Raw genomic sequence first — 12,500 nt, forward strand, 5'->3', positions numbered from 1 at the left:
ATGGGAAAAAAGTAAAAAAAAAAAAAAAGAAAGAAGAAAGAAAAAAAATAGGAAAAAAGTGGGAAGGGACCGACGAAATATTATACGCGAATGAAAACGAAACTAAAAGAGCAGCGATTCCCTCTGCGATTTTTTTGAAAAATAAGGGGGCCGAAGAAGGAAAAAATAAATGAAAAAGGAAAGGAAAAAAGAGAAAACAAAATAAATATGGTAATATTCGCAACGATTTCAAAACTCTTTGATCGACTCCGTACCATTGACGCGATGATATTCGATCGAGTGCTCCAATTTCATTTCAAATAACGGCTCAGCCGTTATTGGCGATAGATAGGTAGGTAGATAGGTAGATAGATAGATAGTTATATGCAAGTGAAAAGGGGTTGTACGATTGGTAAAAGATTCGACGTTTGCGCTACGAGCTCGATAGCTTTTGAAATATAAAAAAAGCAAAGAGAGAAAGAGAAAGAGAAAGAGAAAGAGCAAATTAAAAGAGGACTTTATTAACGACTATTCGATTATATCGAGAGAGATCGACGATTTGAAAGAGTAAAGTGCAGCGTGATGCTGGTTGATCATTTTCACGCTTCGACGTTAATCGTTCCATGTTAAAGTCAAAGAAAAGAAAACTTTCTGTTTCTTTTCTTTTTTTTTGTCCACCGACTTTACTCATTACACAGGGTTATATAATAGAAAAAAAGAAAAATGGCATGAAGAGATACAGTAAGCTTTTATATTAATTCCGAGACAAAGTGGTTATCAAAGAAAAATTGTGGAACGATCAATATGACAAGTTAACAGTAAATTTATCATGGAATCGATACGTCATATCGATTTGTAATATATCTTGGTATTAGTTCTGGTTTCTTTCTCTTTCTTTTTTCTCTTTTTTTTTTTCTTTTTTTATAATTATAACGATCATATCTTTACAAACGAGCTGAAACGTATAACCACAAATAGTCAATTAATTTTTGCGATTGTTTTCAGATTGAATCGCTGAAAGATAACAGTAAGTGCACTCCAACGAAATGACGGCCTTCGTTTCAACACGTTTGAAACGTAATTTATTTTAACTATTGACTCGTCCATTTTCAAAGTCCGTTATGTTCGTCAAAAAGCGAAATAAAAACTTTTGCCTTTTTGATTTCGTTAGCTGAGAAATGGATTCTCTCCACGTTCGAAATATTAAAAATAGGTGAAACGCATTCTATTTGTCCTTTTTTGTTATTATTACTGTTATTATTATAAAACAGGACAAGTGAAAATTGAACAGAGTTTTAAATGGCATTATGTCCATTTTTATAACTGAGTCAAAACCAGCACCATTTTACTACAACGAAAGCTGTTGTATTCAATATATTATTATCGCAATATAACTGATACTTTTCCAAAACCGGTTGTCATTTATATATATATATAAGGATCTCTTACACAATTGTACAGTTTTTATATAATATTCTCTTACATAGATACACAAATATAGTGGTACACACATATATTATAGTAACACAGTTATACGGGAGAACAACTTCAAAGCGTCATAAATCGATAAAAATATCGAATAAAATGTATATTATAGGTAAATACTTGTTGGATGTGTATTGATATTGTCTACAACTTTTGTCAGGCTTAAACTATCGATTTCCATTAAAAAAAGAGAAAAAAAGGTTTTAGTATCTTGCCAAAAGTACTCTCTATGAAACAATTACAATAAATATTAAATTTCTCCTCCCCCTACCCCATCCCCTTCAAAACCTCCGGCGAATTTTGTTTGAAACGTTTGTTATAGAAAACCTTTATCTTCCAGTTACAGAATCAAAATCGAAACGTGTTCAATAAATTCGAATTAATTCAAAAAAATAAAACCGTGATGGTATCATTTCCATTTTAGTTTTATAACAATTAAAACATCGACTCATAATCGATGTCAAATATTTAGAAAAAGAAAAAAAGAGAAGAGGAAAAGAAAATATAATAAATAAATAAATATATATATGTGTGTATATATATATATATATATATATATATATAAATATATATATATATAAATCAAGCAAACCTATATCCCAACATCGGAGAAAGGAAATGAATGAAATATTTTTTCGTGATTTCTGAAAAAAACAAACAAACAAACAAACAAAAAAGAAAAACAAAAAGAACGAATAAACGAACAAATAAATAAAACAAATATTGACGATCATAATTTATATAAACTTTGAAAATGGACCGTACTATTTTAATATAATATAATATATCTATCTTCGGTAATCAAAAGTAAGAAGAACGATTCTACTTTTTTAAAAGGTCTATTCTTACCTTCCCTTTCTCTTTCGTTATATAACTTTCCAAACTTCCTGGAAGAAAATATTAAAATTGCACTAAATTTATGGATGCCATCGGCTCAAAGAAAAATACCAAGAAAATATCATAAAAGTTCCGACGTTTCGACGGGCATGCTCTGCCTCCTTTATCATTCCACGTTTCGCTTACAACGTTCGATACTTTTTAAAGAAAATTTATCTATATATACACCCTCACACATACACGCGTGTATGTACAAACACGCAGAACACGTACATTGTATATGTACATCGATGATAACAGGTAAAAAGATCTCACGAAAAGAAATACGATCGGATCCCTTTTTTTTCTCTCTTTTCTTTTTTCTTTTTTTCTTACTCTCTTTCCCTCTTCTCTTCCTCTACCTCCCCTATCTTATCAGGTCCCAACAATTCTCATTTATCCAATGAAAGAGAAATCTCCTCTCTCGTCTATATGAAAATATTCGTAGAAATGATATTAGATCGAACGTTGAGAAAAAAAATTCATTATTCCAGATAGCTTCTCGTTATTTGTTGTCACAAACATATATACGTTGCTTATCGTCGTAGAAACGTTTCAAGGAGAATGAAAGTTATTGAAAGAAAATATTCCGAAGGAAGCGTATCTACGTAAGTATTATCCATAGATAGCTTAGAAACGAGTTAGAACTAACATTAAATGGTCAATGTCATTGATCGATTAGCTTACAATCGATCATACATTATTTATTATCACGTATTCACCTTCGATAAATAAGTAAGTAAGTAAGTATCTACTCCGACATTGTTCTCTCGATCTAGAAACGCCATGTTGCTTTCTTTTTCATTGTTTATGGTATACGTTTCCTCTACAACGCGGACACGTGTGTGTATCCGTTAGTTAGTTAGTTAGTTAGTTAGTTAGTTAGTTAGTAGTTAGTGTACGTGTGTCTGTTAGTTTATATACATTTTTCATCTCTCATAAGGAACCGTAGGAATGTATCGAACGTCGAGCATTGTTAATAATCCGTTTCCGAACATTTTCCGCCATTGTTGGTTGTATCCACAGACTCGTCGATGATAATTCATATGAGATTACAATGGATCTATGAGAACGTATCGATATCAGTGTGTGTATCTTTGAGTCCACTCGTGTGTCGTGTCTATGTGTGATTGAACGTGTGGTCGTGAGTGTACGTGTATGTGCATGAGTATAGTGTGGATGTGCGTGCGCGTATGTGTAAGAGAAAGATAGAAATTGAAAGAGTGGAGAGGGTAGGAACAGAGGGAGGGGTGGGAGGAGGGGAAGAGTAGAATCACGAGTGAGTTGTAATCCGTCGTGCAATAAAGCAAATATGTCTCCGTCCGATCTAGTTACGTCAACATTCTCGTGTATCTACCATTTTCTCGTTACTCGGATAGCCAGTACTCGGCCGTCCGACTAATTCGAAAGAAAAAAAAAAAAAAATAGGAAAAAAGAAATAATGAAAATGAAAAAAAGAAAAAAAAAGAAGACATGAGAATTCATTTTATCGTCACGCTTTCATATTCCCATAACGGGAACCGAACGACGCACGTTTCACACGTTCTCAGATTTATTCAGATATTTGTAAGTAAAAAATTGGTTATATCGCTCGAAATTAAATTTCCCCTTTTTCCCTTCACCTCTTTGTTGTTAAATCCCCCTTGAGAGATGGGGGATGTGTTTACTATGTCTACAACGCCATGTTACTATGAAGCGTATATACTATTCGAGTACTTAGTTATGCTTAATTGATTTAACGCTTAAGTGTTAACTTCAGTATATTGTGTGTGTGCGTGTACTTGATATAATATGTGTATATATATATATTTGGATAGATTTAAAAAATACTGTGTTTTTCAAATCTTATTTCAAATTTTATTTGAAAAATACAATATTATGTATATATACTTGATATATATATATATATATATATATATATATATATATATCTACTTGATCATTGTAAAAAAATTAAATGTTAATTCATGTACAAGTCATGAAATTTTCAAGTCTTTTTTTCTCTTATTTTTCGTTTATTCTTAAGCCGAAGTTATTATATTGTACTAAGTATAACTATAATATCGGATATTCGTAATATAGAGTTACAAATTTTAATCTCGAAAACATGATATTTTTGAAAAACATTGTTCGGACTAAAATCAATTCGATTTTATAGGAGGAGAGGGGGAAGGGAGAGAGATAGTGTAACATTTATTTGAAGGCCAATTTCGCTTTTTTTTTTTTGGTTCTTTTAACGGCAACATATTTTACATAAAAAATAAATAAATAAAAAAATACAAGCAACTTTTACCTGAAATATGCTTTCATACCAAAAACGAAAAAAAAAACATGTTATAGAGAATTAACTCACGAAGATATTTCGTTTTCTATTCTGATTTCGATAGAAAAAAAAGATAAATAAATAAATTATTTCTCGCTCTAATGAAAATTAAAATTAAACCAAAAAGAGAAAATAAATAGAAAGGAAGGAATATTGTACGTCATGATTCTTTTTTTTACGATTCATTAATTAATCCAATGCATTTCTTTATCTCTATTTTGCCTTAATCATTTTATTCTCAATCAGAATTAATTTCATAGGAACGTTAAACGAACGAAGATTTTCATGGGTAAACAGATGAAAAATCTCGAAAGGAATCAACGGAACCAATCGTTCGTAATAAAATAAGATAATTATAAGGGATTATCGAACGATCGATTGGTGAGAAAATATTATCCTTCGAAAAATTTGAAGTACTAGTTAAACGTAAATTAATTAAGCGATATAACCCATGGTATTTTATTAAGAAAGTAATTTGATCCTCTTTTGATGGTTCGAGAGATGTTCTCAAGAGATGAAATTACTTTTTCAAAGTGATTCCCCCTTCAAGAAAATTAATTAGTCTCCTTCGTAATTATCGTATCACGTTCTTCTTGTTTTTTTTTCCTTCTCTTCATTTCCTTTTCCTTTTTCTTTTTTTTTTGTCACGAAAAAAGTGACAATATAGAATTTTTGGTAACAACGAAGTCTCTGCCACACTGTCGACCATTGTTTTTACCGTAAGCGTGAAATTTTAGCTGGCGTCGGCGGTGGATACGCGGGCACAATTTTGATTTGCGGTTTTCGTTCGCGACATATATGTCTATATATGTGTATACATATATACGCACACATATGTATATATATGTATATGTATGTATATACATGTGTGTGTATGTGGGAAAGATAAAGAATGTGTGTGTGTGTGTGTGTGTATTATATATATACATTATATATATATATATATATATATATATATATATATATATATATATTATATATATACACATATATATATAATAGTGAACGTGGATTTCTGCGTTAGCAGAAAACGGGATTTTGGAATATCATGGCAGCTTATGACGTAAAGTCGATATAACGTCGCTGAAAATTAATGAGCCGATCGTATGTATCCCAGCATTCACCTGCTACATACTATGTAAAGTAATTAATGACTATGTATTTATGAGCCTTTGAGTTAGGACTCGAACGAGAGTACGTGCTTTCGGCTTTAACCGTGAATTTTTCATCTTGATTGTTATGTATTCGTTTCAAAATATTTTCCAACGTCTATGAAACAAGAGTTCGATACGTTCGTCTATTCTTCTCTTTTTTTCTCTTTTTTTTTTTCGTTTTCTTTACTTGTTAACATCGGTTATATCATTGTTTTCATAATATTCATTATAATAGACCGATGGAATCGTATCGTATCGAATGAAAGTTTGTTTAGTTTTACAAAGATATATTTTTATTAATAATAACGAATCGTAATATCCTGAAATGATTTTAAATTGAGATTAATTAAAAATAGAAAAAGAAAGAGAGAGAGAGAAGGAAAAGAAAAAAAAGAAAATTACGGAGACGAACAACGTGAAATGTACATTTCCTCGAAACGTCGGATATTAAATGATACCACGGAAACAACCGGCGTAAAAGTTTCGCAGAGGAATGTAGAAAATGTCGTAAAGGGTGAAAGCATCCGAAGCGAATATGCCCTCTCCTTGGAAGTGGTGTAGTTGAAAAATATTCAAGCACGATAAGCGGCAAATTTAAAAGTTACGCGAGCACACGCCTTGCCGAACTTAGCTACGCGAACTATTTTATTTCGAATTCGTGTAGTCATTCTATAATATTGTTACTTTATCGAGTAGAAAATTACGTACGATATTAGTAAATCGTTGAAGGATTAATTCTACCGAAAGAAAAATAATCTCTAATAATAATTAGATCCGTCGATCGTCGGATTCGAAAGGTCGCATTGAAATTAAAAAAAGAAAAAAAAAATCGTCGAAGGAAGTTACGCTCTCGCGTATTTAATCGTGTATTTAATCGTAAATTTAAATAATCGTAAAATTAAATAATTGAATAATCGCTTATCCGCGTCTTCTTTTCTTTTTTCTCCATCGATAAATACGCACGCTGTAAAATTTGAAAAATTTTATACGCCTATAAGCTGCAGCTAAAAGAAAATTATTTTATTTGGAATACGTATCGTCATTCTATTATTACTTTAAATAGGAGATGAGAATTACGGCGTAAGATATTAGTAAGTTCTTGAAGTAATAAGCTTGTCGAAGGGAGAAATATTCTTTAATAACTCGGCTTTCGCGTTAACGCGATTATTCATTTGAAAGATACCATTGAAATTAATAAAAGAAAAAATTGCTCGAAGAAGGAAACACAATCGTAAAATTAATCGAACACGTTCTCTAGGAAGCAGTACGCTTATTCGTGGCTTTCCTTCGCCAATATGTACGCACCTCGACAAAAGCATATAGCGAGAGAGACAGAGAGAGAAAGAGTGAGAGAGAATGAGAGAGAGAGAGAGAGAGAGAGAGAGAGAGAGAAAGAGAATGAATACGAGAGGTCGTGTAAGCTCGAGCGAACGCACACGCGACCGAGCAAAAGCCACGAAAGCGCGGTAACGGAAACGCGGTGGTGTACTTTCCGGCGCGGTTAAACGAACGCTCGTTCGTTATACCCGCGTTACACGCGCCGACGCGTATATATACATTTTGTACATTTGCGTTTGCGAAAACGAAAATAGATCGGCGAATCATTATAATTGTTAAATCATTAATAGAATTTAACAACACCCTTTTAATATTACATTTGCATTTATTCCTTGACAGAGAAACCAAAAAAACATTTTTACTATACGTAATTATAATAGCTAATTAAGTGGTCGCATCTGTTAAGGGTAGATAAGCATCGTTTCGTTCGTCGTTGATAAAGAAGAAATCTTCCTTTTCGATCCTCTGATGTAAGGCAATACGCATACGAACATTCATATGCAACGATCGAGTAACATACATCCAGGGGCTTAAAAATGTCATCGATAAGAGACATAGATAGGCAATATATATCGTATCGAGTTATAAAGTGTTGCCTATATCCTGGCGTTGTATATTCCTAAAAAATTTTTATGAGTTATCACGGAGAAGTTGATGATTAAAGAGAGAGAAAGAAAATGAGAAAGAGAGAGAGAGAGAATGAGAGAAAGAGAGAAGAAAAAGAAGAAAGAAAAAAAAAGAAAAGAAAAAATGTAAGGAAGACTCAAAAATTTTCTTCTTAAAGCAGACTTCGATCGGAAAATACTTTTTTCCCTTTAACCATATTCTTTTCGTTCCTTTTTTTCGCACTTCAGAACAGACGTAGGTAACATGCAAAATACATACGTAAGTAGTCACGTCGCGGAAAAGCGTCGAGTCTTTATCACGTAAGAAACGAGTAGTAGTCCTTGAAGTCACGAAGTCAACGTTCTAAGCGTTATGCCATTGGCTCTGGCACATAGCTCCCATTCATTTACATATATACATACATGTATACATACATACATATATACATACATGCTATATACATACATATATATGTTCTCTTGTAGGCAAGTGTAAGTAACGTATATCGGTGCGCGAAGAGAATGCACGTCTCTCTAAATAGAGAATATACAAGAGCGAACAAGAGAGAGAGAGATAGAGAGAGAGAGAGAGAGAGAGAACAAAAGAAGGTTAAGGTGTAAAGGGGTGAGGGTCTTCAAGGGTGGTCACTTCGCGTGACCTCTTTACGCGTCATCACCAGTAGCTCTTTGTTTTCTAACGTTCTAGATCGTTTACCAAGCTATCATAGAATTTCACTCGCTATTATCGAAACAGCTTTAGATTCTCTCTTTCTCACTCCCTCTCTCTCATATACATACACATATACACATTCACTCGTCTCGTATAAACGACAGCGATTTCGAGATTATGGGACTCGATATACGATATCCGTATAGATCGAAACGTGCAAATTTTGGAGATACGTCGGATTCCGATCATGCCAAGCAAATCGTCCCCCCTCGGTTCACCCTATCCCCACCTTCAACCCCAAACCTCTAACCCTTAACGTAATCATAGGTCGTCGTACCTACCTGCCACCGTAGGCACTACCAACTAAAATCGATAATCGGTAGTGTTTAGCGTCGGCCGTTGAACCGAGTACCCTCTTGAGAAATTTCAATGTAATCGAGTTCAATATCTATCACCGACCGACGCGTTCGGCTAATTTGCGTATATATTGGGGGGAGAATCAGGATAGGGTTGAGAGTGCGGGATACGGAGTGTAGGATAGTAGTCGAGGTAATAAAGTGGGAAGGCACCGCGAGTTTAAGATCGTGTTGCGAAAAATTTGAAATTATAATTTTCTTCGTGGCGCTTTAAATTACATTACTTATCGATCATCATCGATGATGATCAATATTTCGAATTACTTTAACCTTTTCTTTTTCTCTTTTATTTTCTTCGCTTTCTTTTTTTCGGTTTTTGTTTTTACTTGTTGTTATTTATTTATTTATTTATTTTCCTTCTTTTGCCGCGAAACAATCTCTCCCGATGATCCCGTCCTTAAATTTGTGTTAATAAAATTGAATCGAAATCGAAAACAAAATCGATATCTCAAAATCTTGTACGTCGAACGCGATACTGTTCGATCTGTATCGCAGCCATTTTAATACGAATAATTATCGTTAATATGTTAAAACAATATTAGCGGAGACGCAAGTTACGGAAAAGTTATGTACACGCTCATTTACCTATAATAACGAACTGAAATTTAATAAAATCGAAAAGTTAATTATTAATTATTAATATATAACTTTTTATATGTACATACGCGTATACGTAGATACGTAAGTTCATACATAATTGAAAATTTCAGACGAAAATTTCGTTTCGAAATGTTTCAATGTTACATTACGTACATATATTTATTTAATTCATTGTTTCTTTGTAAATTTTATAAATGTTTGTAAATTCTTTTGTTTTGTTCCGCTGCTTTTCATTCTTCTTCTTTTTTCTTTTCTTTTTTTTTTACTCTGTATTATTTAATTTTTTGATCTCTCTTTTTTAATCATTCAATTTACTTCTCCTTTAAAAGAGAAATTATTTTTTCTATTACGATTAACATTGACAACGAATCTATTTTATACTGATCTACTTCAAACGAGTTAGTAATGGAAACGATATTAAAATATTTATTAAATATCTATGAAAGAAAGTAGCTCGTTCTTTTCTCTACGATGTTGTAGTATATTGTAACTATCAAGCTATCAATAGGAAGGAGGTCTTTCGACGTATACCGTTGACCCGTTTACGTCAAACTCTGACTCTGCTTTATAGAACCTGTAACTTTTCTATTTACCTACTTCACGAAGATAGACACACTTTCATGTTGTCCCTAACGACATAAGAAATTCAATGGAAAGTTTTCAATGATTTTGACTGATCGCAAATTGAAGAAAAATCTATTAGAAATGTAAATGTAATACTTTTTCTTTTTCTTAATTTTCAAAAATACAGAGATATCTATTTTACTCGCAGATGAAACATTTTTTAACGAATGAAAAGAATAGGAAAAAAAAGAAAGAAAGAAATAAAGAAAATGTTTATTTTTCAGCCGACAAAATGGACGTCGAAGCAGCTTTACTCGAAAATTCGCCGACGTTGTCAACGATTTCTTCGGAATTGACAGATACGACGTACTCGGTACCAGGCTCACCTTATTCGTCAGAATCTCCGATCATCGTGACGTCATCATATAGGAAGACACATACCGATGACGAAACTACGATCAAGCCGACACCAAGGTATCCACAAGCCACCAGGAAGCCTAATTTTCGGATACGACCGCCTTACCTCATGATATGCATCAGTATCATAGAGGTAACGTATCATAAGTTTTATTAATATGATATGTTTCACGACAAATCAACTTGAGAGATTCATTCTCCATGAAAATATTTTAAAGATGATTTTTTTTTTTTTTCTTTAATAATGTGAGAAGAGAAAAGATACATATCATCGTCAAATCGAAAGATTTTAAACTCAACATTTAAACAGTATAACGCAATTATTTTTTGTTCGTGTGTATAAAAAAAAAAAAAATTGTAAATAAAATGTGAAATTTATTAATGTAATTATACTATTAATACAACATAGTATGCATTAACGAATATTATTATGTATAATTATATTTAAAGTATAATTATACATAAAGTAAATTTATATTTATATATAAGTAAAAAACTTGAGGATACACTTATCAAGTGAATAATAAATTTTCTAGATAATATGTATGGATAATAATTATAAACGAATATAGATGAAAAGGTGATCGAAAAAGAAAAAAGAAGAAAAAGAAAGAAAGAAAGAAAGAAAGAAAGAAAGAAAGAAAGAAAAAAAATAAGAATATGAGAGCACAAGAGATGAATTTTATGAGACAAAATGAAAGTTATCGTTGATAACCGAAAAGAAAAGAAAAAAGAAGAAGACAGAGATAGACTGGAAGAGAACGAGAGAGAGAGAGAAAGAGATTATAAGAAGCGCTCTGGACGTTTAAAAACCGCCATTCACGAGAAACTATCGGAAAAGAAAGTTGCAAAGAGCCTAGACGGCAAATCCTTGTGGTGCAAAACCTTGTGGTGTATAGTGTTCTGCTAGCAACTAGAACGGATTCATGGCTCGAAGATTTTACATGCTTTGACTTTGGTTCTCATGCGAGAAAGAGTGAGAGATATATATATATAATGAGAGAGAGAGAGAGAGAGAGAGAGAGTGAGAGAGACGTTTAACGAGAGAACGTCGCGTTAACTCGGATAAGAAGTTTACATCTTTTTCATCGTTAATGAAAGCCGTCGCGTTAAAGCGAATGAAGAAGTTGGGCATCTCCTCTTCACCATCGTTAACGAAACTTGTCGCGTTAAATAAAGTAAAAAGTTCGTGTTTCTCTCAGCGTTAGGAGTATTCTCTTCTTTTTCTTTTCTATTTTGTTTCTTTTCTTTACTTTTCTTTGTTCTTTTTTGTTCTTCTTTTTTTGTTATTGTTGTTGTTGTTGTTCTTGTTGTAATTTGCAAACGGTCAAACGTATTGAGTGTCAGCTTATTGAGTTCAAACGAATCCTTCGATAAAACTCATTTTAGTTAAACGTTTCCATGTCCGCTTCTTTTTTTCTTTTCTTTCTTTCGTTCTCTTTCTTTTTTTTTTATTTTTATTTTTTTTTCTTGTTTTTTTAATACCTCCAACTCACATCATTTTGTATATTAATATCCGATCTTCGAACGTTTCATGCTCGTTTCATTGAGGATTTATCGAAATTTTTCATTCTTTTTTCTTTCTCTTTTTTTTTTGTTTTCTTTTTTGTCTCTTTTTTTTTCTCTTTTAAATTCCTCACTCAAATCATTCTATTGTAATTCCTGTAATTTTCAAACATTTCACGTTCGTTTCATCAAGCTTTTCGAAATTCTTTTATTTTTTAATATCTCTCCATTTTTCTTTTTCTTTTTGTTTCTTTTTTTTTTTCATCATTCCTATCACTCTCTTTTCGCTTTCAGCGTTTCGTTCATTTCATTAAAATTTCTTTCTTTATTTATTCCTTTTTCTTTTTTTTTTTTTTTTTAATCTTTCCGTTAATTCAAATCATTCCCTTCCGTTTCAACATTCGAGGTTTATTTCATTGAGGTTTCCGAGATATTTTCTTTTTCGTATTACTTTTTTTCTTTATTTTTTCCTCTACTCGTTATATCTTAATTCTAAACGTTTGATTTGAAAAGAACAAGAAAAAAGAAAAAGATCGTTGTAATAGATCAAAACTATGAAAATATTAT

The 12,500-nt window shown here is 32.1% G+C and overlaps 1 protein-coding gene across 4 annotated transcripts in view; it reads left to right on the top strand.

Moving 5' to 3' along the window:
* Positions 1-12,500, top strand: part of LOC127062240 (protein rhomboid-like) — a 114,611-nt gene that overhangs the window by 91,366 nt on the left and 10,745 nt on the right. For all 4 annotated transcript variants that reach the window (XM_050990120.1, XM_050990103.1, XM_050990111.1 and 1 more), the window contains one exon: positions 10,295-10,560. In XM_050990120.1, the coding sequence (XP_050846077.1) occupies positions 10,303-10,560 (258 nt within the window). In that variant the 5' untranslated portion in view covers positions 10,295-10,302. The remainder of the gene's footprint in view (positions 1-10,294; positions 10,561-12,500) is intronic.

The sequence above is a fragment of the Vespula vulgaris genome, chromosome 1 (genome assembly GCF_905475345.1).
Source record: "Vespula vulgaris chromosome 1, iyVesVulg1.1, whole genome shotgun sequence".
NCBI lineage: Eukaryota > Metazoa > Arthropoda > Insecta > Hymenoptera > Vespidae > Vespula > Vespula vulgaris.